Consider the following 25,963-nt stretch of genomic DNA (forward strand, 5'->3'; position numbering starts at 1 on the left):
AAAAGAGGGGTAGATGTATTCTATGACTCCCTGACTACGTGACTCCATCTTGAATTATCGTACGAAGGATCCCCTTTGAACCCCCTCATGATCCGGGCAGATACGCTTTCTAGCGGAGTGGACGAATTACGCTAGGAATCCGTCGTAAGCGATGTAATATTGGCCAGATTAGATCTTCCTTCCCCCTTCACGAGATTTCGCCTGGATAACTGATTGCCAGGTGTCCCTCTATTCATCACCCGGAGAATATACCGCCCATCAACGAATCAATCCAGATCCAACAATTTTATTTTCGCATCAGAATTCTGCAGGTTTTCCGATTTTCCAGCAAACTTTTTTCCACCTCGTAAACCAGACTCATTAATTTTTTTGTCTTTCCTCGTTCCTTCCCCGAAGAGGGACAACGGGACGAAAAGCAGCGCGCTGTTATTACAAGATGAAAAAAATATGGAAGGCAATTAATAGGAGACAAAGCGACAGAGCGAGAGAGAAAGATGTATATATATATATATATAAAGGGGGAGGGGGTTCAGCATGTGGGATTTGAACTCAATTACAGGGGAGTCAAGCCCGAAGGAACGATTGTAGGAAGAAAAACAAGCTGGTGAAATTGTTGTTGCAGTCGAGTTTTCGTACGATATCGTCGCCCTGGAATAACATAAAACGGTACGGGGAGATTGTGAAAAAGCAGGATGAAGCACGGGGGGAATTACAACGGGTCTTATTGTGCCTTCACGGTGGCTCCCTACTTTATCGGCCAGATTTTTATTTTGATTTTGAGCGCCATTACGGCCCGTTTAGCTGCATTTGCCTTCTTGACAAAGCGACTCGCATCTCTTATTCGCGGCGGCCCTCGTTCACGTGAATGGAGCGCAGCACGGAGAATACCTTTGTAGCCGTTCTAGGGATATGCACCGTGAGGATAATCTTCTTCCCGTCGAAATATTGCGCGGCTGCTACCCTCAAAGCACCTCCGATCACGCTCCAATGGAGAACAACTCCGTCAGCGTCTCTATTAGCAAAGAAATGCCGACTTTCCCAACTTTCCTTTCTCCTCTCCTACCCCACCTCCTCCTCACTTCTTCTGCTTTTCTTTTTTATCTCTCTATTGGTATATATAACCACGAACAAATATTTAATTTAGGACCAAAACTATGTGATTTTCATTTTGCCGCCACGCGATGGCATCTGTATATATAACGAGAATCTTCCATCTTCTGAATTTTTTATAATTTATTTTTGTACCTTAATACTCACACTTTTCTTTTTCTATCCACCTCTATCTTTTCTTTCGCTCCGTATATAATGAAATATCGAATAAAACCATCTATACTATATATATATATATATATATACGCTTGAGCGTATATCTGCCGGAGAGTTCTAAACGATTCCCCTGCATCAGTTTCCAATTTGATAAGTATTCGAAAGCAGAGTGCGAACTTCCCATGTCAAATTTGTGAGCGTTCTCATGTAGAAAACGCATATGGTAGATTAGATGAGCTGGAAGGTACAGACCAGGTAGTGGTAGGATCGATTCAGCCATATGGTGAATATTTCCCATAGCTCGCACCCCCGCACAAGGCTGCTCAATCATATCGATACGCAGTTTACCGGCAACAGGTAGCAAATTCCATTAACGATCGACTTTGCAATTTTATCTCGCTGATAATTATTAAGAAAATGAGTGTTTCAAAAAATAGAAAAATTTTAAGAAGAAGAAACAGCGAATGTCCGCAAGGAGTTGCAACCCCTGCGGAGGACCTCGTTAAGCTCGAGTTTCGGTTCCGCAGATCGGTAAGCGAGATCTTGCAAAATTAGGTTGACATTTTCTCGAGGCTGTAGGGGGTGGGGGCTCCTTAGAGCAATGGAGCAAGGTCCGACAAGTCGAAGTAATCCCCTGGCTATCATACGCTCGACTTGGCAATTACTATGAGATTCGGCGCGGTAAGTTCCGTGGAGAGCCGGGAAATAGAAGGCTGAAAGGCCGAAAGCTGACCGGAGATTTCTTAGGAGCATCCTGCGCGTGGAGTCCCGCGTAATGGAGGATAAGCCCCGGTACGAACTGACTCCGGCTCCTTTACAAAAATACTCATTCTCCTTCTGTCAGCGACGTTATATTTCTCGTCGCCTTGTGCCCCGAAGGATGAGACAAAACTCTCTCCACCATTTCATTTACGCTAAGAACGCGTCAATGAAAAAATCTCCCACTGCAGAGGGCTTAGAAACGTGGCTGATGTGTGTAAACATTGGGTGAAATTTGCGAAAGCTCTTTAGGGGGAAATTATATGGCAAGTGTACAAGGTATGAGAGAGGTACGAGGGGGCAGAGGAGCAGGAACTTCGGTAAGAAAAGGTGCGAGACAAAAGTAAATCTTCTTTGGCGCACTCTCGAAGGATTGGCAGGGTGCGATGTGACCCGGGGTATCCCATCTCTCCCCCCTCCTCCCCTCCCCCACCTTCTCCACTCCTCTACCAACCAGAATCTGCTTTTCAACGGCTAATGCTTTTCGGAACCTCGTTAAATGCAATACCAGTAAAACAAGACGCAAACATTCAATACCCATAGCTACTTCGGGATTACTGTCTTTACCTCCTACTCCACCCAGCCTCCCTTAACCATCCAAGATTTCCTCCGCGATAGCGAACTCTCGCCTCTCACAGGAGACCGCGCCAACTACCTGAATTGGCAGTTTTTACAAGCGTAGCTTTACTACTCCTATGTCTCTCCACTGCTTTCGAATGATCGTAAAATTAGAATATAAACCCTACGTGCAATCACTCGGTTTGTTCTTCTTACCAAAACTTCCACTCTTCTCTCCCATTTTTTATAGCATTCACTTATTGGAAGAATAGAGCGTTTGCCTGATATAGCGAACCAACAGCAGATATAATTTCCCTTTCGTACTCTAAATTACGGCATATAAACATAGTCTCAGTCTCAATACAATAATGTTGTAATGTCATGAAGTTGTAGAGAAGGAGCAATTTTTAAAAAGGAATATATTATTGTTCTCTTCTGCATTATTAAAATTAATTTTATAGTTACTTCGAGGAATACGCATCGTTGACACAATTAGGACTCGAGATGGTACTAAACTGGCTTTACAGTTCTTGCCGCTGACCCTATTATAGGCGGCTTACCTTTACGTTTACCGCGATACTTGGAAAGTAAGTAAACTATTGTTCGGTCCAGAGCAGATTAACGAGTGTCCCTTCATCTTAGCCACCCTCTGCGCCTACGCTTATCAGCCGCGAAGATCATAATCACATAAAACCAAGGCATTTCACGAGTCTCTGGATGCTTACCTACATTTGCAAAATTTATGAATAGGAAAACTCAAATTGTTTATTCCTCAAAGACTTATTGTAGCTATTCAAGTTTTTCTTGTATTCTACTTTATCCGACTGAAAATCCTTCTGCGATGTTTCGCTCCAATCTCTCGTTTCGTTGCTTCTTCAATGAGTTCGGAGAACATTTTAAAAATTAAAAATCTATATAATGTATATAAAATTGTTATTTTCTTTCAAAGCTTTAGTTCGAATCTGCTCGACTAACGAGAAATCTCTCAGATCTCTGGTTGCTCGCAGAAAATAATTTCGCGGTATATGGGATGAAAGTCATTTGTTTGATCGTCCGGGGGCAGGGTGAATCTTCGAGGTAAGGGGGTGGAAACATGAAAAGCGGACATCGATATAACCGGAGTGGGACTTTTTCTTGGGATTCGGTCAACAACGGATTACGAGAGATAAACGGGAGGGTGACGTGATTCATGGCGATGGCGTAGAATGGAAAGGAGAATCGAGCACGTGCTGGCTGTATGGGAGAGTTCACACGGGGACCATCGCGCTCCAAATGGCACGGCGGGCTAATCTAATCATTCGCTCGTAACGTACATCACGTACTTGCGCCATCTTCTTGCAGGACCTTCGTCAAAACGTCGATCTATTTGTAGCCGAGCGTTTTATCCTCGGCGCGACCGACCCCCATCGAGAATTCCATTTTCACCCCCTCTCAGATTTATGCTCATACCTATATACAATCCTATATATACCAAGACTTGTACAAGAAAGCCTCCATATCTTTAGTCCAATCATCCCATTTTCTACATTCTAAGATTTTCGTAAAGAAAAATAAATCTTCGTTTTTCTCTTTTTTCATTTTCAAAGAAAAAGAAATCTATCGATGGAATTAAGTCAAATGACAGAAACTATATACAAACTACCTTGACGCTGGCATATTCCAGAGGATCGTAGGAATTTTTCATGATTCCCCGAGGAGTAAATTGATCTGTTTGAAAAGTGAATCCAAGATGGTGAGTCGTTGGAAGCAAGGTGGAGAAATTGGGGTGGAGGGGGATTCTCGAGGGACAAAGGAGGGCCCAACAGTGACTGACAGTGAGCTCGAATTACGTCATTCTGGCTGCTGTTGTGCTTTTGCAAGGCGAAGCCGGCCATTCAGAAGATTCCACCCAGAGGATTCCCGAGGGAGTCAGTGCGGGTACGCGAGTAGGAGGCAACGAGACATCTTGTCTTGGAAGTCTTTTGTACCTCGACGGGGCGGATCCCCTCCACAGAGCGAAACGTTGCCTCGCCATTATCCTTTCGGAGTCCATGGCTTTTTCTTCATTCAACCAACCAGCTACGTCTTGAGATTTTAATTTAATCCCCCATATCAACTGAAAAACTCCTCCGATTTCTCCCAACTCTCTCGAAATATCTCAAGCTTCTCATTATTCGCTTCGCTAAGAAACGTCTCAAACACATAACTTCAATATAAACTCCACAAGAAATAATTACCACAGTTGTATTCGTTTTCTTCGACACGTATACCGAGTTCACCGGAGCTTCTCGAGATTATTAAGTGGTTGATATTTCTTCGAGACGTTCCCACCGTTGACGACGAGTTTTTTTTTTCTCCATTCTAAAAGAACGTGTAACCAGAGGCCGGATGTTCCCGCCCAGGATCGTTGAGTGTCTCGCGAGTCCTCCAGGAGTTCCTTAGCCGCTTTTCACGATCTCCTGCAGGATCTGATTTCTGCCCTTGCAGCCGGTGCAACTCGTCCTGGTGGTACCCGCCCACTTAGCGAGCATCGAAGTACGTTACACTCGCCAACCGATTTTTCTTCTCTGATTTTAATAACACTGAACATCCGCTCGACTAACGGACTAAGCCCTTCTGTACCAAAAATCATTCCAGAGCAGAGCAATAGCATCCGTCAAGCACCATTTTGCAAATGGATTGTAAAAGGAGCAATAAAGCATCTTGCGAACGATACTTACAAAGTCAACGCGTAAATGGAGCAGTTGGCACGCTTAATAATAAATAATAAAGTGCGTGGAAGTGGAAGGGAATGCTGTTAAACGCTGTTTCACCTTGTTAAGTATACGGTCAGGATATACCATATTGATTATTGAATGGTTATTTACAGCAGAACTACCGCAGGCTGGTGAAGGTGTACAGTCGCTCGGTGCCAAGTTTTATGACGAGTTTGGTGACTGGCGTCGCTTTGTCTAGACTTTATCGCAAGGTAGCAGGCAACTCTCGGCGGGTGTCATCCTCGTTGCTCATCTCAATTGTCCCTATATAGCACCAATAATAATCTCGACTGGTTTTTCCATAGTTCTCCGGACACTACTACCGTCACCACCATTACTACCGACCTTGCCACACAATAATCACCCCAGTCAACTTATAATTTATTATTTCTTTCTATGCTCATATCTCTCACCCACAACACCAGTCACTATTATTCAAAGCTCCCGAAAAATGAACCTTCCAACTCTTCGAGTGACTCTCAAATTAACTACAAATTATTCTGTCGCGTGGAGAAACACAGGTGCATCATACCTGAGGAATATACACCATTTTTCAAGCAAATTTTCCGTCAACCCTTTCCTTTAGCCTGCAGGTATATATAACTCCTTGAAAATCCATGGAGAACGTTGTGAGGGTAAATCCTGAAACAAAACAAAAATCCGCCAAATAACCTATACCCTTTTTTTGTACTACTTCGCACTGTCTCGTCGTCGCGCTAATGTTTGGAATTTCCCTAATTGGGAGGAAACCGCGATAGAAGAGAATTTTTGCTCTCGAGTGAGGTTAATCTGAGCAGTAAAACCTAGCGGAGACAATTGCAACGTACGCGGCGACGCCGCCATTATAAAAGGGGATTTTTCAGTTTAAGATGCAAAAAAAAGTGGTACCGAGGAAAGCTCTAAAGGGCCGACAAGTCTCTTACCTGGATAAGAGGGTTCAATAAAATCTGCGTAGAGAGCGCAGATAACCTAAAGATACCATATTTCCGTAGTCGTAAAAGTTTATAAATACATCCAATTACTAGTAAAACTAACACAAGTATCGAAATGATCATTACTACGGAACGGTATTTCTTTCTTTTTTTGAGGGATATTAATGATAATCCTTGTTTATATGCGGTGTGATTCTAACCATTAAGGATTTCCTTGGACCCTACCTGGATTGACCAAAGTGCACCACTACTACTACTTTTACCCCTTTGAACATGGAATCTCATAAAAAAGCATTCGGTCAAAAGGCAATTCTGCAAACGAATTTTCTTTTAATCCTTATTTTTCTACGTACTTTTTTCCCTATAGGAATTTAGATATTAATGATAAACCACGTTTTGCTCATCGAATGATTCTTGCCATTGTTAAGTTTATTCCTGGGTTTTACCTGTGCTGACCGCGCGGAAGCATTTTTTCCCTCGCCAGTATCGAGTGTCGATTCTAAAGAAGCACTTGGTCAAAAGGCGAATCGAGCGAACGCGAATGAAAGCCGGAGGCGCAAGGAGTAAAGAGCAGAAATTCGAGCGGCATGAAAGAAAAAGGGGCACACAAGAGCTGCGGGCCCTCTTCTTGCACGAAATCCGTCCTGTCGCTGCCAGCAGCAAGACAGTGGCTTCCAAAACAAACAGTCTACCGAGACGAAAAAACTTTTCTTTCAAATCGCACGAGCTTCTAGCTTTGATTCTTATTCTGAAATCTGTCGAATGATCTCTGCAGGAGAGTAATATTGTCGAACGATAAATAAAAAATGTATCGTTTAGCGTTAAGATCGATGAATCTTTTTAGATTTAGGTGAATAACATTTATTTACTCATCGAGGTTGTTCCAGTAGGTTAATGAATTATCAATGGTAAATCGGACAGAATCATACGTAAGATCAAAAAGTAAATGTCATTAGAGGATCGTTAGGGGGCTCGGTAGATCGAGGGAGAGCCATATGACGCTAGGATTCCCATAGAGTGAAACAACTAGGCGTGTGACAGGGCCCGAAGGAACACGCATGCGGCAAACTATCAAACGTGGGCGTGTTTCGCGGAAGGCGTGGTATTTTCCACGCTCTCTTTTTGACCAACAACCACCTGGATTCTGATCATTTTCTTTCTTCCTCCCACACCCTCTCTCTTTCTCTCTCTCTCTTGGTCTATCTATACAGCTTATTTCTTACAACAGACTACTCTCGTTCCACTTTGTTTACTGATTTATTTGTTAATACTCCAACGTTTGTTTTTACAACTGAAAGTCTCATCGGTGTCTCATTGGTATAACCGAAAGTAGGTTTGGGATCTAGAATGGAGCAGTACAATAGCTCGGAAGAGATGACCGTGCTAGGAAGATAATGAGGAAGAAATTAGTGGTGCGTGAAAGGCCACCTGTGCAAGGAGGCCCTTCCGGACAGTACTTTTTCCACCCACACCTAGCGCATATGCGTGTGTATGAGAAAAAGAAGGAATCGGAAAGAAAGGGAGAAAGAGAGAGGGACAAAGGTCGCTCTTGAGCTGAAAGCCATTGAGCCAACGCAGATCTTCGATAAAACACTGAATGCAAAGTTCAGTCTGAAAAGCAAAACCCTCCTGGACGACTCATTCTTAGCCGGCAAAAGAAAGCGGACTGGAAATGTCATCGCTTCTCAATCTTCTCAATTTCGATCCTGGATCCTTATCGTGTGCAAGGACTCTCGTCTTTGACAAGTTTTCTCTTAATTCCGATTTCTATCCACGCGAACACGAATTCATTCATAATGCATTTACGATTCAATCGTCAAATCGAGTTCGCTTCAAAACTTCCTCTGCTCCCACGCGTCAAATTTTTCTAGGATAAAGAAGCTGAAGAGTTTTTGACGACGATTGTCCTAATTGAGAGAGAGAGAGAGAGAGAGAGGAGAGACGCGTGTAGCATTAGCTTGCGTAAATTATTAATCGTTCACGGTACGGATGATTCATTAAAATCCATCCACGCTTGGTATACATCATATTTTATCCACGTCATCAGGACGATAATGGAAAATAATTTGTCACCCCGCGAAGAAGGTGAAGAGAGCACTCGGCGGAACTGGCGTTAAGTGATTTGTCCTTGCCAGCCGACGAAACCGAACTGTCGCCATTATCCTGGATCCTGAATATAGATATCACTCCCGTTCACTTGTAAATGGGGGATGCTTGATCCCCTGTCGAGCCTTTTCTTATACATAATGCATATAAGTGATACTTACGCTATATCTGAATACATTTATAATATTTAAAAAAAAAATTGTTTCGCTTATAAACGGACGAAAAATATATTTAGATTAAAATGATCAATATTGCAAAAATATCGTTTTACTATCCACATCAAAATTTTTTTCGTCCATTGCAAATAGGATCAAGTATGTACGAGGGGTGAAAAGATTAAAATTTGTATTTACACACACTCGGACGAGCACGAATTCCTCGACCAATTGCCAAAAACATCCGGGCTTGTATTTTCTCACAAGTTTCACCAAGACATGCGGGTAGGCAACAGGATGTTTTGTCTCTGGAGTGCCACTTTTCCTGGCATCCTTGGAGAAAACATTGCCTCGACGAAGGTGAGTACCTGGCATTATTCCGTCAACCCTCTCGAGGAGCGCCCCTCGCTCGCACTCTCACCCCAGGAGAGAGAGAGAGAGAGAGAGTCCGTTGCCTCCTCTTACAAGACAAATATTTATATCGAAACCACCCGCGGTGCGCCATTGTGCAATTCGCAGCTACCGCCCCACTCCGATTAATTTCTGAGTACCTTTTCGTTACTTTTTCCTCCTATTCCCCTTTCCGCACTCGTCGAGCTCTACTCCGCTTCTCCAGATCCTGAGAATTCGCACAGTTGTTACCGAAAACTGAAATCCACTGTTGAAAGTAATAATCGAGTACACGATGCAATTAATTTTTGATGAGAAAGAAGCTATACGTGCGGACTGTGTCCATCGAAAGGGGAAAAAACGAAAAGCAAACATGGTCGTGAAAGAGGAGGTCGCTCAAGGACAAAAGTGCGAAGGCGCGCACGTGACCAAAAAGCCCTCCAAGCCAGGCAGTTCCTGCACGAGATTTGTTTAACACTTTTGCGGCGCTTTCCGGGCTATCGCCCCCACAGTCGAGTCGATTATTCTCCATATGAGAGGCTTAGCGTTTCAGTTCCAATTATTTGCACGGTAAGTCCCGCTTACGGCGATCCCGAACCACCCGAGCCATTCGAGCATCGAGTGGCAGAGTCACGTGGCCGTGTTTACTCTGGAAAACTCGTGCGAAAGCTACCTCGATTGTTTCTGATCGGTAAATCCATCGTGCGATGGTCACTTGCATCCCTAACTTACCGACTGTGCTCCCTAATCCCACCCAGGATTCGCCTTTCTCCAACCCGGGAGCGCTTTCGAACGTGCCTACGCTCAAATGCTGGGAATCAAAAACTTCAACTCCATATTCAAATAAAATTGACCACTCGTCCTTACGCGAAGGAAACATCCCTCTTTCCTACCATGGAAAAATATTTCTAACTAAACAAAAAAATTCCAAATCCACTATTGGGTTCTTCCAGAGCACGCGCATATCCCTGCTCCAATGCTTTTTCCATCGAGTGCTCTTGCTCTCGAATGGAAAATCGAGAACTTTCGTACACGTGCATAAATTGCATTGATATTATTTTGTTGCAATGAATATTATTTCTGTATCGATTAATCATTCGAATGATTCGAAATATTGTTGAGCGAGTGTCTTTTTCTTTTTTTCGTTATTTTTTTTTTTATTCTTTTTTTTTTTTTATTCTTTTTTACAGGACACGATCCAGCTGCCTTTGGATTCTGCTAAATGACCATTGTGACAGCATTACATGAATGCGGATAATGCTGGTCAGTCAAAGAATCATGGCAAAGGGGGAGAAAGAGCTCAGGACCAAGGACGTTCGGTATTCTCGTGACTAAAGCTGGTAGTAACAACTCGTACCTTATGGAACTGACATGGCTACTCCAGTCTGGCGCCAGAATAATGAAAAAAAAAAGAGTATCGCGCCTTCCACAAATCTATTCCTTTTTCTCCGTCGGTATGAGATTTAGGATGGCCTACGTGCAATTAGGAGTGGCCCAGAGGCTTGATGAAACAAGAACGGGGTGAATTAACTGCTAAAATTTAACATTGATTTCTTACATTTCATTAACGAGAGAAAGAGAAAGATATACGAGTTTAACGGTTAAGACCGAGAGACGTCGATAAAACTTAAGAGATTGCTCCGCGATGCAGTCAGAGCTGGAGCAAAAGTTTAAAAGCGTCATTTTTTACATTCGATGGTAGGAAGAGAAAATAATTAGCCAATCGACAGAGAATTCTCGAGACAATGACAGCTCATAATTTTCAGTTGGCTACGTTGTTGAGGAGTCGTCGAAAAAAATTCTTTATAGTTAAAAATGACTTTAATTGGCTGATTGTCCGAGGCTGAGGGCTAACTACCAGGATTCCAATATCAAAAACAAGACACCCGCGAGTCGATGGTCGTACTTAAATCAATTCTACTTGATTTACCACACCGCCCTTTCGCACGATTACAATCAAGGTCCCCGGAGTACTTACCAATCGAATCCAGCATTACTCTCGAAAAAATTCCATTGCAATGCTGACGAGCAACTTTAAAGTCTCTTCAGCTTATAACAAAATCCTCGAACATATATATACTTGCCAATAAAACGATCTATCGTAAATCGGATCGTGAAACTAGTAGAATTTCGCAACAGCATGCGATCCTGCAAGGTATGGGAATCGATTGATCAACTCAAAAATATTGGTGATACTTATGAATTTATTGAAAAAAACAAACACACACTGTAAAGTTCCTTTGAGTGAAATGGCGACGGTCGTATATCAGTATACATAATAGTTGGTAGTAAATATTACCTACAATTCCAATCTTATTCTTACGTGTAAACATGGTCAATTGGCTTAAATGAGATAACAGAAAATGAGCAAAAAGGATGCTTACGAGAAATGTATATGGCTGATAAGGAGAGGAACTGTCTCAACGATTGAGGTACAATTTCTTCGCGCTGAGAGTTATATCGCTGGGCGTATCCTGCCCAATCACGTGAGCTTTCTCGTGGATCGAGATACTTCCTCGGGATGGAGGAGAAAAAATTTAACTGGTAAAACTTACATTAAAACTATAAACGTTGAGTGAGATCGGTGCTGCCGCGACAAGTCCGTCGCTCGATGATCGCAGTTGCGGAGCCTCTCGGGGATCGAGAGAGAGAGGGAGAGGGAGAGATACAAATAAAATTAAGCCTTATATCTATAATACGCGCAAGAGGCCCGGGCAACTGCGACACCCATTCGATTTTGACTTCTTCGACGCGGAAGCAGACGCATCTCAGCCGAAAGCACCACTCGAGTCATCGGCCACGAATCAGTGTCTTATACGAGATAAACATCAAGCTCCGATAATCTCTGAAAACGCTTCATAAGCGATATTCAGGATGATTTCGTTCACTCTTAAATAGATTCGACACTGTGCAGTGCCATTAAATTAACGAGCTCCACGAATGGTGGAGGGTTTTACTTAAAAGTTAGGGCTCAGTGTTGCTTAAAATTAATCTTGAGGCAGTTTAGTTGGCAAGAGTAAGAGTATCAGTCGTGAGGCGTCAAAGCGCTTGATTTTCCAGCTAGGATCATTGGGCGAGGGGCACGTGCTAGACCGGAAGAGAATAGACGAGCGATTGGCTAAGATGAGTTGAGCGGGAATCTATAGAGCGAGGAACTTCATGAGTGCATCGTAGATCAGTCGAGGATTTATGGTGCCATCCGCTGTGTACCTGACTCCCCTCAACGACCCGTCGTCATGACTCACTACTCCGTATTCACCTACGATGAAACCGTCCGGAGTCCTCTCCTCCACCCTGTACTTCCGGTAGTTCCTACCCTCCACCACGTATGACACTTTGTGGCCGTCCTCAGCGTCACCGGAAGTCGCTGCCTCGGTAACCAGAAGCTGCGGTCCATGAACGTTACCGTTACTGCCAACGCTAACGGACTCGTCCACCTCGTAATTTTCCTCATCCGGTTCTCCATGATAGATCTTCAGCGGCTTCTCCTCGTCCTTCCGGTCCTCCACCGGCCTACCGTTCGAATCGTAAACTTTGGCAGGCTGCGAGTAAACCTTAGCAGGTTCCGAATAGATCTTCGCCGGTTCCGAGTAAATCTTCGACGGTTCCGAGTAGATTTTTTCAGGTTCGCCATAAATCTTGGCGGGTTCCCCGTAAATCTTGGCTGGTTCTCCGTAAATTTTCTCCGGTTCACCGTAGACCGCCTCGCCGAAGGTCCTCGAGGACTTGAAGGCCTTCCGGTCCCCATGGCGAGATTCGTAGTGATGGTAGTGCCTTCCAACCTTGCGAGGCTGCAGCTGAAGATGTTCCATGGAGATATCCGGTGGTTCCTTGTGAATTTCCCGCTGCACGTTTTCCTCCGCAAGCTGATAGTGATCGTCGGTGGGCGAGCCGGTGGATTCCTCGGATCTTTGGAAGATTGTCGCGTCCTTGGAGGATGGCGTCGACAGAGGATCCTGGTCGTGCCAACTGGTCCTTGGCGAGCCTTCGTCCACCGAAAATTCGCTTCTGTTCGACTCTGACACGATGTTGCTCAGTTCTTCCGTTACCGATCTCGCTGGTATTGGACTCGAGGTCGTTGTGGAGCTCGAGATCTTGACGCTCTCCTCGCTCGATGCTTCCGTGGAGTTTGACTGCTTACTGCTGTCACCGTCGTAATGCTCCACTCTGACTTTGTAGGGCGTCGCTTCGACGGTCGACGTCACGCTCACACCGATCACCTTTTGTTTGGATACTACTCTGTGATGGATAATGTTCAACCTTGAAGTCGACGTTGCCGTCGCCGTTGCCATCGACGTAGCCGTCACGGTACTCGGGGTTGGTGTGAAATTCTGATGCCCGCTGTCGTCTTCCGGTTTCGAGGAGGGCAACGCAGTAGAGTGAGCCAGTTTCTCGGAATTCTTGTGACTTATGGGATAATATCGAACTGTCTCCGCGCGCGCTCCTTGGTTCTGCGGCCTAATCGCTACTGGGCGAACGTTTGGATCGCGAGAAATTCGATAGATCGACGTCTCGTGGTGACGAGACTCCGCCGGAAGTGAGTCTGCTGGTGGTGCGCTGGTAGAGTGGCCACCTCGACGAAAACCTCGACGACGCGTCGGAGGAGTCGGTGCCATTGCACCGTTTATAAACACCGACAGGAACTCCGTGCCTGCCAGGATGTCGTTCTTCTTTCCACTAGTTGGTGCTGCACTCGATCCTTCCCATAGAAACGATGCCTGCAGCAACACCTGAAATAATACACAATGTTAAAACAAAACCGTCTTAAAAATAATAATTCATTGGCTATATTATTGTTTAAAGCAGACCTAACGTTAAAAATATGCTTTGAGAAATATTCAAGTATAACAAAATTAATTCTAAGCAATATAATTGAAAGATTATATATCAGTTTAATATAACGTGTTTCTATATAAGAAACGTGATGGATAGCGTGCAAACAATACTTGATGACTGGATAAAGCTATTTCCGAAACCACTCAAAAATACTGTTTAGCATTCATGTATTCGGTACCGTAATGATCGAGCCAAGGTCTCGCAGGATTGACTTTGACTTTGACCGTTCTCCATGTCATTGACATTTTTCCAAACTGCACTGTATCGATTTCTACCAGTCTCTCTTTCTCTCTCCCTCTCGTGACAATATTTCCGTCATTTTCTAAGATCATTGGCTCTTTCCGGAAGATCTCAAAGTCAATCCCATGTAACACTATATTATAAATGACGGTTGACGTAGCGAAGGGCCAAAAATGATATCAAGAAGAAATCGCGTTAGTTCCGGCTTGTCCCGTAAATCAAACGGGATTGAAATGTTTTGCTCGAGGCGCTTGATTAATTTTCCTCGTGGCGCCAAGCCAACAGGATCCGAAGGGCTGAATGCGCAACGAATTCCCTATACGGGAAGATCATCTGTCCTGTCTTCGGCTCGTGCCTATTATACTATGGACTCGACATTTGCATAATCGTTTCGTTTTACGTATACGAGCATTCAGGAATGCTTCTTCCTCGCAACCAATGAAAACATCCGTGCCACGATGATGTCAAATCCAGATCTGAGTCTGCTTGTGAAATTAACGAAGAAATTTTTGCATACCCAGGCAATAATCACTCGGTGAGTTACGACCGATCTCGATCCAACTCGAGCATTAATTCCGAATTTTAGCAGAAAACAAAAAACTCATACGACGCGGTACATCAAGGTCGATCGGCAATTAGCACCTAGGAATTTATGGCAAATCTCTTTTACGCGAAGAACTCAACCGGTCAACGAACCGTCTGCTTGATTTTTTTAACTGGTTCGTCTGGCGAGCTTCATCCAATTTCCTTGATAAATTCGACGAGTGAAATTGGATCGTTGGCTGCAACTGTACATATTCTGTTCTTCGAATGAGACGGCCGATGGAATTCGTGCGTGGGTATATTTTCCACACGTGGACTCGCACAACTATTCCGTCCACGCTGTATTATTCTATTACATTTAATCCAATGGCCCAATTACCAATCACCTCGGTCAGAAATAAAATAATATTATTATATTATTCACATGTAAATACGAATCAAAGTTTCGATTTAAGTTGCACGACCGTGTAGCTGTTGCAAAGTGCAGCAACACAGGATACAATTTGAGAATATTTTTTCCTTCTTTTTACAGACACCGATGTGTGTGATACAATTTTCAAGGTCCTGTGGTATGAATTTGAGACCAAAGGGAAGAAAATAAGAAGAAATCACGGGTTAAATCGCGCATGAGCTTACCACACCCAGCAGACAGACAGTGTATAGCCTTGATCGGCTTCCCTCGCGAGATTGCTCAGGACCAGATGGCTACTTGTCGCATGCCTTCGGGCGACGAACACGCGTCACGTGCAACTTGTCTCACGTCCAACCGGATCATCAGCGATCAATCTCTCGCTACGAAAGTTCTATCAATAAATTTCTCCTGATTCTCTCAAAATATACCACAGTCCCTATGTATATTATTGTACCCTGGTATCACACAAATATATAGATTATTGTAAACCAATCAACATATTTTTTTCTTTTTGTATTATTTTGACGAAACCTCAATATTTACGTAATCTCTACGTGAAACGAGTTGAACTTGGTTGATTTCAAAACTAGATCCGACGGAGGTGAAACACTTTTGAAAATTTAATGGCGAGCAACAATGTCGTTGGCTCGTAACGGATTAATCCGTAGAGCGACAAGTATAGTACTCAACGATTCAGCATTAGCCGTTATTAAGAAATGAGCTGGCAGACAGTTTTTCGATACGTGTGTCGTGAGCGAAAGTTTAACTAACGCGCGTGTGCCGCCGCTTCTTACACAATTGGCCGTGCAATGGCGTAACTTCGCACTCATTGTCAGCAGTGGCCGCTTGATAAACGTTTCGCAGACTCCCACGCGCATTTACCTCCTTACAGCTTTTCGCCAACCTGCAAAAGTTCACTTAGCCAGGCAATCGCTCGTAATTAAGTCATTAAACAGCGTGCCCAGTTAGCACGAGAATTATTTGCTACGATTGCTCAATACTCGAGTGTTTCGTGGCAATTCGAACTATTGTAAGACGAGATCCGAGTAGTTTGATCGAGAATACTAGTGGGGAGTACACACATATATATATAGCATAGATATTATAATTAAAGCCTTAGCTTGGTCACATATATATATATACATATACATATGTATAGAGCATCTCTATATGTCTCTCTGTGAAAATGATGGAATTCTTCCATATGGTTACTATTGTTTTTTCGTGAAAATTCGCAGCGTAAACATTTGCAAGAGAGGATGCAACCAAAGTTACGCCCACGCACAAGGAAGTCATTAGGATGATGTATCTGATCCGAAGCGCCTGCCGACTCAATGACCCGAATACTTTTCGAGCATGCGCCCGTTACTCGCGTACGCAGGATTTCTCGCGATTACAACACGATTATCCAATACTCGAGAAAGAATGCGCGTTTTCACTCGATACAGCATCCTGAATTCAGTTTTTTCTCAGTCTATTACTAGCTGTGCTCCTTCCTCGATTTTTGTAGTCTCATCGCTGGCACCGAAAAATCTCGTGACTTTTCTTGGAAACTCCCGAATACCTAGTTCCTCCTCACGAATATATGCTTCTAGGAACCAATGTAGCAGAATGGTCGAAATACAATCGCCTTGAGAACAGAGAAAGTTGGATAATTGCATCTGGCCGTGAAACCGAAAAAGTATAATGGCGCCAGTTTTTGTCAGGACGTAGAGCGAGAGATGCGATTCATCGAGAGGAGGAAAAAATTTCCATCTCTCGATCGTCACGAAAATCAGACGAATCGAACGTTTCTCCGTTCGGTGGACTCATCCGCTCGCATGTCTCGCGTCTGACGTTCCAAGGAGCCAGAGAAGTCTTCGTGCCTAAGCAGCATCGGCGTATATAATCAATGGAGCGTTAAAACCGCGATGTGCACATGTGTGAGACCTTCTTCTTCTTCTTTCCCTTCCTCAGCTCTTTCCAACATTTACGTCGCGCTGCATTATCATGGAGAAAGCCATAATTCACTTTTACGAACTGCTCACACAAGTTCTGCGCATTCCAGGACGATGAAGTCAGGAGTTCCAGATTTTTGTCGAGGAAAACAAACGAGAGCTGTTATTAATTGATTTTCTCCGAAGCTTTCGAGGCTTCGCGGCTCCGCTCTGGTGGTAAGAGGGTGAGGTTGCCGTCGTGCGACAGCAGCTCCGGCTCTCATCGGGCTTTTCTCGTTCGCTTCGATCGGAGAATGTGAATTGCCGATGCGCCGCCGTCGGTGCGGATGTACCTATAAGGTCTTGACCCCTGACCCCATCCGCATTAAGTAACCCAATAGTCCTATGTCGCCAGGCGAATTGGAAAATCTACGCTTTAACAGCAAGATAAATCAATTCGTAAAACTGGATTTCCCACTTTTTACAACTGCACAGAATCTCGTGGGAAAATTTATCTACGCATCGTTTAACGCGAAAGAGGAGAAGGATGATGGAGTGAAACATAATAGGCGAGATGAGAAATTACAAGGATAAAGGAGAAAATAATTTTTAACAGCCATAATTAAATGGATTGATAAGAAAGGATCTGCGTTCGACGTCTGATATTCGACGTTGTCAGAAAAGTTGTCCTCGCATCGGTCGACAGCGAAGAGGAGAGAGCGATGGTTGATAAATGAAAGGGATGGGCAAAATGGAACATGAAGGATCGATAGACGAATAAAAAAATGGACCGATGCTCGATTCTTATATGATAATTAACATATCCGGCTGATTGGAGTTTTTGATTTCTTTTCGAAGCAAAAGTCGTACGCAATAATACGACCGGGTGCACAGAGAGTGTTGTGCAAGTGTGCGTACTATGTAGGAGTACCTTGGTCGATATGCCTGCCTTTCACATAACTGTGAGTAAATGCCAGGCCGCAACACTTGGCACTCTACCTTCTCTCTCTTACCCATACACTCTCTCTCTCTCTCCCCTTCCCTCTTTCACCCTGCCCTCTCCCAAGAACTCTTCAGAATCCGTGAGAGGATCTTATAACTAATAATTCAAGCCGATGCATTCTTCAAAGCATCCCTGCTCGAAGCCTCCTTTCTTTATTCATTTTAAATTCCAAAAAATTCAAGAAACGAACCCACGCGTGTTTGTACAGTATATACACGATAAATTTCCCGCGGACGGCAATTCGACTAAACGATATATGTAATTGCTTGATTAATTATTCGACCCAAAGTCATAATTTAATCGAAGGAAATAAAGCAGTTACTGATTAATGATTTTAGGCGGAACCGGTCGATCGAATTTATTCAATGAATATATACATATATATAAATTGCTGGGGCGCCGAATATATAACGAATGGGATCACTCGCGACGAAAGTTGGATCGGGAGGCGATCAATCTTAATTAAAATTCAATGATGAATTTATTAAAATACTTGTACGTATAGCATATTATATACAGAGAGGTTGGCGTTTAACGGACAGCGAACCGCTGCTCGAAGCTTTTGTCCTTATACTATCGTTGGGCGATCGCTGCTGGTGTGTGTGGGTGAGAGTGGAAGAAACGGCATTGAACGGCCTTCGCGAATCAGTCCCTACTGCTCCCGAGGTCCCTGTCCTGTCGTAAAAGTGTTGACATTTTTTTCGTTGGTCCCGCGGCACGCAGGAACCAATTCTTTCAGGCCCTGGCGCATCCGTAAGAATTTCGACGTTGTTATACTCCTCTCTGACCCGGATATATTAAATCCTGACTACGTGTGCGTGCTCGCGCGCGCCTATTAGCACCGCAATTTATGTGGCTGTTGCTTGGCGTTGCTGCTGCCTTTGGCGTAACTGCTCGCACGAAAATAAAGGCTACGACCCTCGTAATTCAGTACCCGATTGGGGGAAAAAAGCATGTTTACTTGCAAAATCGAACATTTAAATTCGAATGGCACGAGAGCCTGTTTAACAATCGAGCATAAAAAGGAATAGGCTCTGATAAATTGTTAGGGAAAAAAGTTTAGCCCGAGTCGTGGATGCTGCGTGGTAGAAATTGGGAAGAGCCGAACAAATTTGGGTAGATATAGGAGAAAGCTATAAATATGCTGTGATAAGATCGGAACGGAAAGAGGGGTGGGGGTAGGGGGGGTGGGTGGAACGATCCAGTCAATAGCCATAAATCAGTCTAATTTTCGGAGTATCAGCCACATTTCTTTGTTCGTAATCCAGAAGCGAGACTGTTGCTACTAAATAGCACCGATTTTTTTCTCTCGTTTGGTGCGCTAGCAGCGCGCATTGTCGAAGGTCACGCGTAGAAAGGTTACTCGTAATTTCAAGGACGTTTGGCAACCTCCATTGAAAGCATTGGCTCATTCAAACCTAAACAGGATTAGTCGCGAAAGCGCATGTGCTAGACTTTCTTCGCAAAAAAATAAGAGATACTAAACCTTCTGCCATTATACAGAGCCTCGAATGGAAAGAAAAACAGTCGAGTATATAGTCTTCGAAACGTTTGAGAAAACAAATAAATTCTTCTTGCAAGGATAGGAAGAAAAATTTAATCGCAGACGTCTCATAGGTAATAGAAGAACAGCTTTTGCTCTGGCTAAAACAATTAATAACTCTGTGTAGTTCGTGGAAGAAAAAAATGCATAAACACGCCGTCTGTGTTTTATGAGATATAAATGTATACGCGTTAAACCGAGATGCTTACACGCCAAGTAATTTATGAAGTAACGGTAGGGGCTTATTAACGCTTAAAGTAGATGAATCTTGGAGACTGTAATCTCGAGCCGTCTAATTTATAGTCATCATCATTATCATTATCATCAGCATTACAATCGTCTTTATCCTTTATCCTCTACTTGTTGGGTCACGGAACAACATTGGATGACCTTGACGCTTCAAGTTCACGGAGGAGGTACAAAAAATATGCAAAGTAATTTCACGTTATTATCTTATCTATCGACTCGTCATTAACAAGGTGCTAAATTATTGATTAATATCGGATAATCGCATGGATTTTCGCAAATTCTTTGCGATCGGCGTGAAGCTTGATTTATACGTATCAACGCGATTCACAAATTTTTATATTATTCCTTGTGCGATATAACTGGACACGTGTGTATATTGCAATATTGCAGAAAATAAAAGGGAGCTTACGACGCGTCGCAGCGCAACGTGTGAATCCGCCTTAATCCGCCATTTGAGTTTACGATGCACAGTGTGAACCAGCTATATGCCGGTAAAAATCGAAAAAAAGGAGGGAAATTCTGTGCTACTGAATCACGCGAGTATTTAACCGAAAAATTCGAAGAATCCCCTGATTTTTTTTCCTTCGTCCTAAGACCCGTATCCCTCGACTCTACCAATGCAGGGTAGGATTTGCAAGCTCAAACTTTATGCCGAGATAACGTGTTAATCGCGGATGGTTATTTAATCGATAGATTATTAATGATTTAACCGATCGTCCGTTTTTTGGAGAATTCCTATACCGTCGACGTAATCGACGAGCGGAGCGATTATGGGAAGCTTTCGAAGCGCAAATGGGCAAACGGCATTCTGGGCTTCTGAATCACGAGATTTGACGAAAATATTCCGAGAATCCCGTGTGGCTGATTTCATTTCGCCCGGTAAATGGGTAGTCCGTTGCGTTGCTTTTCTGCGTTTCGCCGTTGCCTTCTTTTTTTTCTCGAGGGGATGAGTTTTCGCTGTTTTTTTCAGCATCGGTTCCTTAGCTCCTCGATTCGTCCTTGCCGAGGTCTTCCACCCGCAGCGTCAACGGCCCAAATATATGACGCAAGGAATAGCCACGACGAGATAAGAATACTTGAGATCCTCTCCAAATTCCACGATGCATCGTCGTACGACATCGAAAAAGAGAGGGACGCGCGTAAAATCGCCGTTCAAATTCCACAAACCTGTAACTCCTCGGAACAGCGACGCTGGAATCCCGACTCACCCACACGGCCCAACGCTTCCTCCCCCCTCGAGAATCAGGGCGAATACTGCCCCTAAACGAAAGCGTACCATCATACTCCGCCAGAAACCAGATTGGGACACTCGCATATTTCGCAGAATTACGTAAACGGAACAAATGGCCAAATTGCGATATTAGTATAAATATATATATTAATTATATGCTATACACGAAACAACATTTCCTGCTTTTATCTTATCCCCGATCGATAGACTGGCGTCCGACCGAGGATAATTATAAGCTTCACGTGGGTACAAATTAAGAAGCAAGAATTGGAAAATTATGCCCAAAGCTATATCAACTGGATTGTATTAAACAGTAATCGACAAGATGGAAGGATTAAGCTTCTTGGAGAGCCTCGGGATATATTGTATATATACGGTGTATTTATATACTAATGGATAAAAAGAAAGGATAAGCACGAAATCCTTAAGCAATTAATAAGATGGAAGGTATTGGAAATAAGAAAAACGTACATAATTAATCGCGGCAAGTTTTGCGCGTGACGCACAATGGCGCCAGGGTAGAGAGCGTTTGGCGCCATCGTCCTGAGGGTCCTTACAAGAGTGTCATTCCATTCCAGAAAACCGGTAGAAATAATCTGTCCCCACCCTTTCACCCCAATGGCACCACAAAACTGCACCCTGTGTCTTCTATATATAGAAAACCTACAGATAAGCTCAGTTCTAATAATAACCACAGCTCCTCATCTAACGACCCTCTTCTTCTTCTTCTTCTTCTTGTACCTCCCACGTGACGTTTCGCCGTCCTGATCCTTATACTACTAAATTCCCCATCGGACCACAGAGTTCGTAGCCCTAAACTCCTTTAGCCAAAACATCGCACGTGCCTGTCGCAGCCGCGATAAATCCCAATGCCAGTAAACGGCCAAAACCGATTTCGAGGCAAACCATTCGTGTTTTTCCACCAAGCTTCAAAATCGTCGGATCGAAATTAAGTTAGCTCGGGGACGATAACCCTGCGGAGCTCCCGCGAATTTATCCAATTGTAAACGAGCGTCGCGCGATCATCCTCGACCAACCGCCCCGGCCAGGAAGAAACGTAACGACCCCCCATCCTGCACGATATTATATACAAGCACGACTCGAGTGATAACGAGTTGATTGGAGCCGATGGTTTGCTCATAAAGCAAATAGCACTTGGTAGACGCGAACGGAAATATCTCGTTTGTCGAAGGAAATGAATCGTGCGAGAGGCCGGAGCAAAGTTCACACAGAAATCAATCGGCCGATGCTGGGAAAATCGTTAAAAGCGTCGTTAAAATTGATTGACGAAGTTTCGAAGGTTTAGGGATTTTGGCCTTGAACGTTTATCCGTTAATATCGTTCGGTAACGAGTTATCTTACTCATCATATGTTTTTTTTTTTTTTTTTTATTGGACAGCTACAATAATCAACTGCCTCTCACCACCGCTTTATCCCGATATGTTGTTTTGAATTCTCATTTATTATTCATTCGCTTTCGGATAATCTGCCAATTACTTGCATGGGATTCTCCCGATAGTCGCTCCTTCCATTTCCCATCACAATCATTAGTTTCCACTCTATATGCGTAAAAGCTCTTCATCTCCCTATTATTTCGTAACACCACCGTTCAACGGTCGTGGCGTTCCAGTCATTCCTTCGATCTCATTTATCTCTCCAGTATATATATATATATATATATATATACGAGATCGTTTATTTTTCCAACTGTCCATATCAATTTTAGGCCAATCCACTATTATTTCTTCGCTCATTCGGAAACGGTACAAAATCAACGCTATATGGCTGTGTATTTTTTGTCCATTATGGTATACCGTTATCACACGAGAGTTGCAGTTTGAATTCCGCATCTTAACGGAACCTCCAATGACGCGCTAAATCTCCCGGATTCCGTTTTTCGGCAAACAAAAAACGTTTTTAACGCGCTCCTGCATGTTTCGCTCGTAATTATAACCTGCTCGTTATAATTCGCAGCTATAAATTTTTAATTTTTAAGTGAGGTTTTTACCTTTGCTACTGTTCAGCTTGTTAATTCTCTCTCGATTAGCGAGCGCTTGAGAAATTAATCTGCAGGAGAATAATGAGCCTTTGGCATTCGAGAGCTGCCTGCATGATTACAGGTGGTTACAAGGTTCCTGTCGCGGCTATGAGGATATAAGTCAAGTGGCCGCGGAACAGTACATCACTAGCTGGCTTCGCGCGCGTGCCCCTGTTTCTAATTAACGGTCTCCGCTTGGGGCTACACGTTTAAAAACCAGGCGATACGGAGAGAGAAAGAGAAAGAGAGAGAGAGAGAGAGAGAGAGAGAGGTGATAGAAATCCCGAAGGTTCCAAAGTATCTCTTCTATCGACCAAACTAGTCAGGCTCACTCAAGGATAGACCAAATAGTGAAGCAAAACTGCCACTTTTATCACCTCGCAAAAAAATTCAATCTTCTCGAGAATTTTATGGGTTTTTATTGTCGACGAGCAAAACAAAGCGACGACTGAAAAAAGAAGAAATAATTTCGAAAAAGCGGAAATACGTAGAGCGAATTTCAAAGAAATATTCTTTCCAGATTTATGGCACCTTTTTATTTCGGATCTTATATTCACACTATTCATTTATTCGGCGACCGGCGCTGCGTGTGACAGTTATGACACACAATTTATCAGGATACCATGGCTCAATAGATATAATTAATCGATCGCTTCGAGCTCCCGTATTAGCAGCAATCTCTCGGAATCTCTCGAGTCAAAAGTTCGCCGCTCCCTCTAATTAGCATTATATATATCAGTCGCGGTGATAATTGAGCCAAACTTGAAACAACGCTACCGATCCTCGGGCAGAGGATGACTTATATATATTTAATACACGAATAAGCGAGTATCTTCGCGAGTCTGAAAGGAAAGGATGAGATTCGCGAAGCTTTCTCGACTTGGAAATTTTAATTGTAGCATCGATTAATCGACGAGTCTCGGAGATGCCGGGGGGATTTGGCAGAAGAGTATAGGGACACCGGGCGTATGACATAAAAAAGAAAACGGCAGGGAATTTCTCAAGGAGTTCTCCTTGCCGAAACGTAACGACCCCTCTGTACGACGCATATGTTAACATTCCAAGCTTGCATAACGAAAGTAACGCTCAATGTTATAGCACGGCGCCGGTATATACGTATCTGCATACGGCGAAGGTAACTATGGCAATCGTAAACTAGATAAGGCCAGTATCCTTGACTCCGCCCGACACAACTTGCTGGAATGCACGAATTTAGAAATCAAACTTTCCATCAATCAATCAGTCGGTCGGTCGGTCACCACTGGAACAATGATAATCGTTGCGATCGAGATCGAAGGAGAGAGATCCTACCGCGAAAGAGGAACAAGAAAATCCATAAGTGTGTGTAGGTGTGTAATATTGAGAAACTCACCAGTAGGAAGAGAAAAGTGCTCGTAGCAGCTGCGACCAACGAAATTCCGCGCGCCATCTCTACGACTCGACTGGGCAGGGTCACCTTCACCAGATCATCCTGAAGAGTGACGAGACACGCGTCCCAACCACCAGATGATCTCGCACGATCCACTGCTATATATTTACCACTTCTGCTCTGCCAATCAACAATCAAACCCAAACAGAGTCCCCTCCCCCTGTATTTCTCTATCCCCTGACCTCCTCTCGACGTTTCTGATCTTCCTCAACGCCTCTCGTCTCGATTCTCTCTGACGTTGTCAAACTTTTTGCCCAATATAGTTTCTCAAGTTCGCAGACTTATCTTTTCAAGTTTTTGCCACCGACGTCCTTGATGCCTTTGACTCTTTCCGTCCAAGCCTCCTCCTCGTATCCTTCTCGATGGTCCAATTTCTCTCGCTCCAAGCAGTTGGCAAAATTTTCTTCAAATCCCTTTCACGTGGAAATCACACAGTCTTCTCTCTCTTTCCTCCACAGGGACTCGTCCATGCTACGTTCAGCTATAATTACAGTCGGGATATCGCGAGAGTTGCACATAGATCCAATGGAAGCAAATGACAGGCGACTCGGGGTCAAAGATTTTTGGGGACTTTGCAGAGGAGGATGGCGAACGACGAGGAAGACGACAGGCGTGAGCGACGGTTCCCGGAGGAGCTGGACTAGAGGGTGACCGCGAGTGAAGATTTCTTGAAAGGTGACGGTCCTAACCGTGGCACAGGGCTCGGGCAACTGACAGCGGGTCAGCGAAGTCGCGCTAGACGGGCACGGGATACCGCGCACGGTCCGCCACGCCGCTCTCACAGCTGATCCGTTCCCTCTCACCCTCCTCCCTCGCACCGCCTCGCTACCAATCGGAAGGGGCAGCGAATAGAAAATCCACGATAAAATCTGCAATCGCGGTATCCACGCACGCAACATCGCAGCGTGCGGGGCAGAAAAATTCAAAAGATATTTCAATTATTTTTCGTATACGCACACGCGAGGATCTTCATCCATCGCGGTGGAAATATTATTTGGTTGGCTTGTAAATTGAGGCGTGTATATATGAAAAAAAAAAATAGAAAGATAAAGAGTGAACTGCGGGGAGCGGGAAGGAAGGGGGGGGGGAGAAACGGGCAAGACAGGTCTTGTCCGAGAAAATTCAAGCTGGTCCGGACGAACAACCGACCTTGCCAGAGAACGCCCCGACCTTTCTCGCTGAAAGGACGGGCAATTTTCCATTTCCGTGAGAAAAAGCTGCAGCCGACTGCACGGCTACTGCCGGTGCAATTTTCGTACCGTACACCACTGTCTCCGGCAATTCCTCGAGAATTCCCTCGTGTGTCGACCTTTGGCAGCGTAAAACAATGGGGTTTCGGGCTGTATATATAGAGATACGCATTGCGAGTGGCTAGGTCGACGTTGACCTCCAATAAGCCAGCATTCCTCCGACTGCCGCGCGCCAGTCCTCGCTTTTAAATAATGCACGGGGAATCCTGAACGAACATTCGAACAACGCAGATAAAGGCAAAATTTCCAGAGCCAACCTCTTGCCTTCCACCCCATCCCCTATTTCTTACTTTTATTCATATATCTTCTGGCTGGCATCGAGCGGGCCAATTTGTAATAAAAATTATTTGAATAATGGACGACTCGCTGTTC

At 44.0% G+C, this 25,963-nt stretch overlaps 1 protein-coding gene across 2 annotated transcripts; it reads right to left on the bottom strand.

The window, feature by feature from the left end:
- Positions 1–11,141: 11,141 nt before the first annotated feature.
- On the bottom strand, positions 11,142–25,022 carry LOC136779932 (uncharacterized). Of its 2 annotated transcripts, XM_066737890.1 has the most exons (3): positions 24,285–25,022; positions 12,112–13,631; positions 11,142–12,041 (listed from the first exon to the last, which is right to left on the bottom strand). In XM_066737890.1, exons 1-3 carry the CDS (start codon positions 24,339–24,341, stop codon positions 12,020–12,022), a joined length of 1,599 nt encoding a protein of 532 aa, XP_066593987.1. In that variant the 5' UTR covers positions 24,342–25,022; the 3' UTR covers positions 11,142–12,019. The 2 variants fall into 2 exon arrangements, with proteins under 2 accessions (XP_066593987.1, XP_066593986.1); XM_066737889.1 differs by having other exon boundaries at positions 11,142–13,631.
- Between the last annotated feature and the right edge of the window lie 941 nt (positions 25,023–25,963).

This window comes from Prorops nasuta, unplaced genomic scaffold, assembly GCF_024137725.1.
Source record: "Prorops nasuta isolate Cenicafe-Biocafe unplaced genomic scaffold, Cenicafe_Pnas_1.2 PNAS00018, whole genome shotgun sequence".
NCBI classification, from domain to species: domain Eukaryota; kingdom Metazoa; phylum Arthropoda; class Insecta; order Hymenoptera; family Bethylidae; genus Prorops; species Prorops nasuta.

Excerpts from the sequence above, each read along its gene's own strand:
- LOC136779932 (XM_066737889.1), bottom strand. The coding sequence starts at position 24,341 with ATGGCGCGCGGAATTTCGTTGGTCGCAGCTGCTACGAGCACTTTTCTC. Across the intron at positions 13,632-24,284 it reads GCACTTTTCTCTTCCTACTG|GTGTTGCTGCAGGCATCGTT; the intron begins GTGAGTTTCTCA and ends GTATTATTTCAG.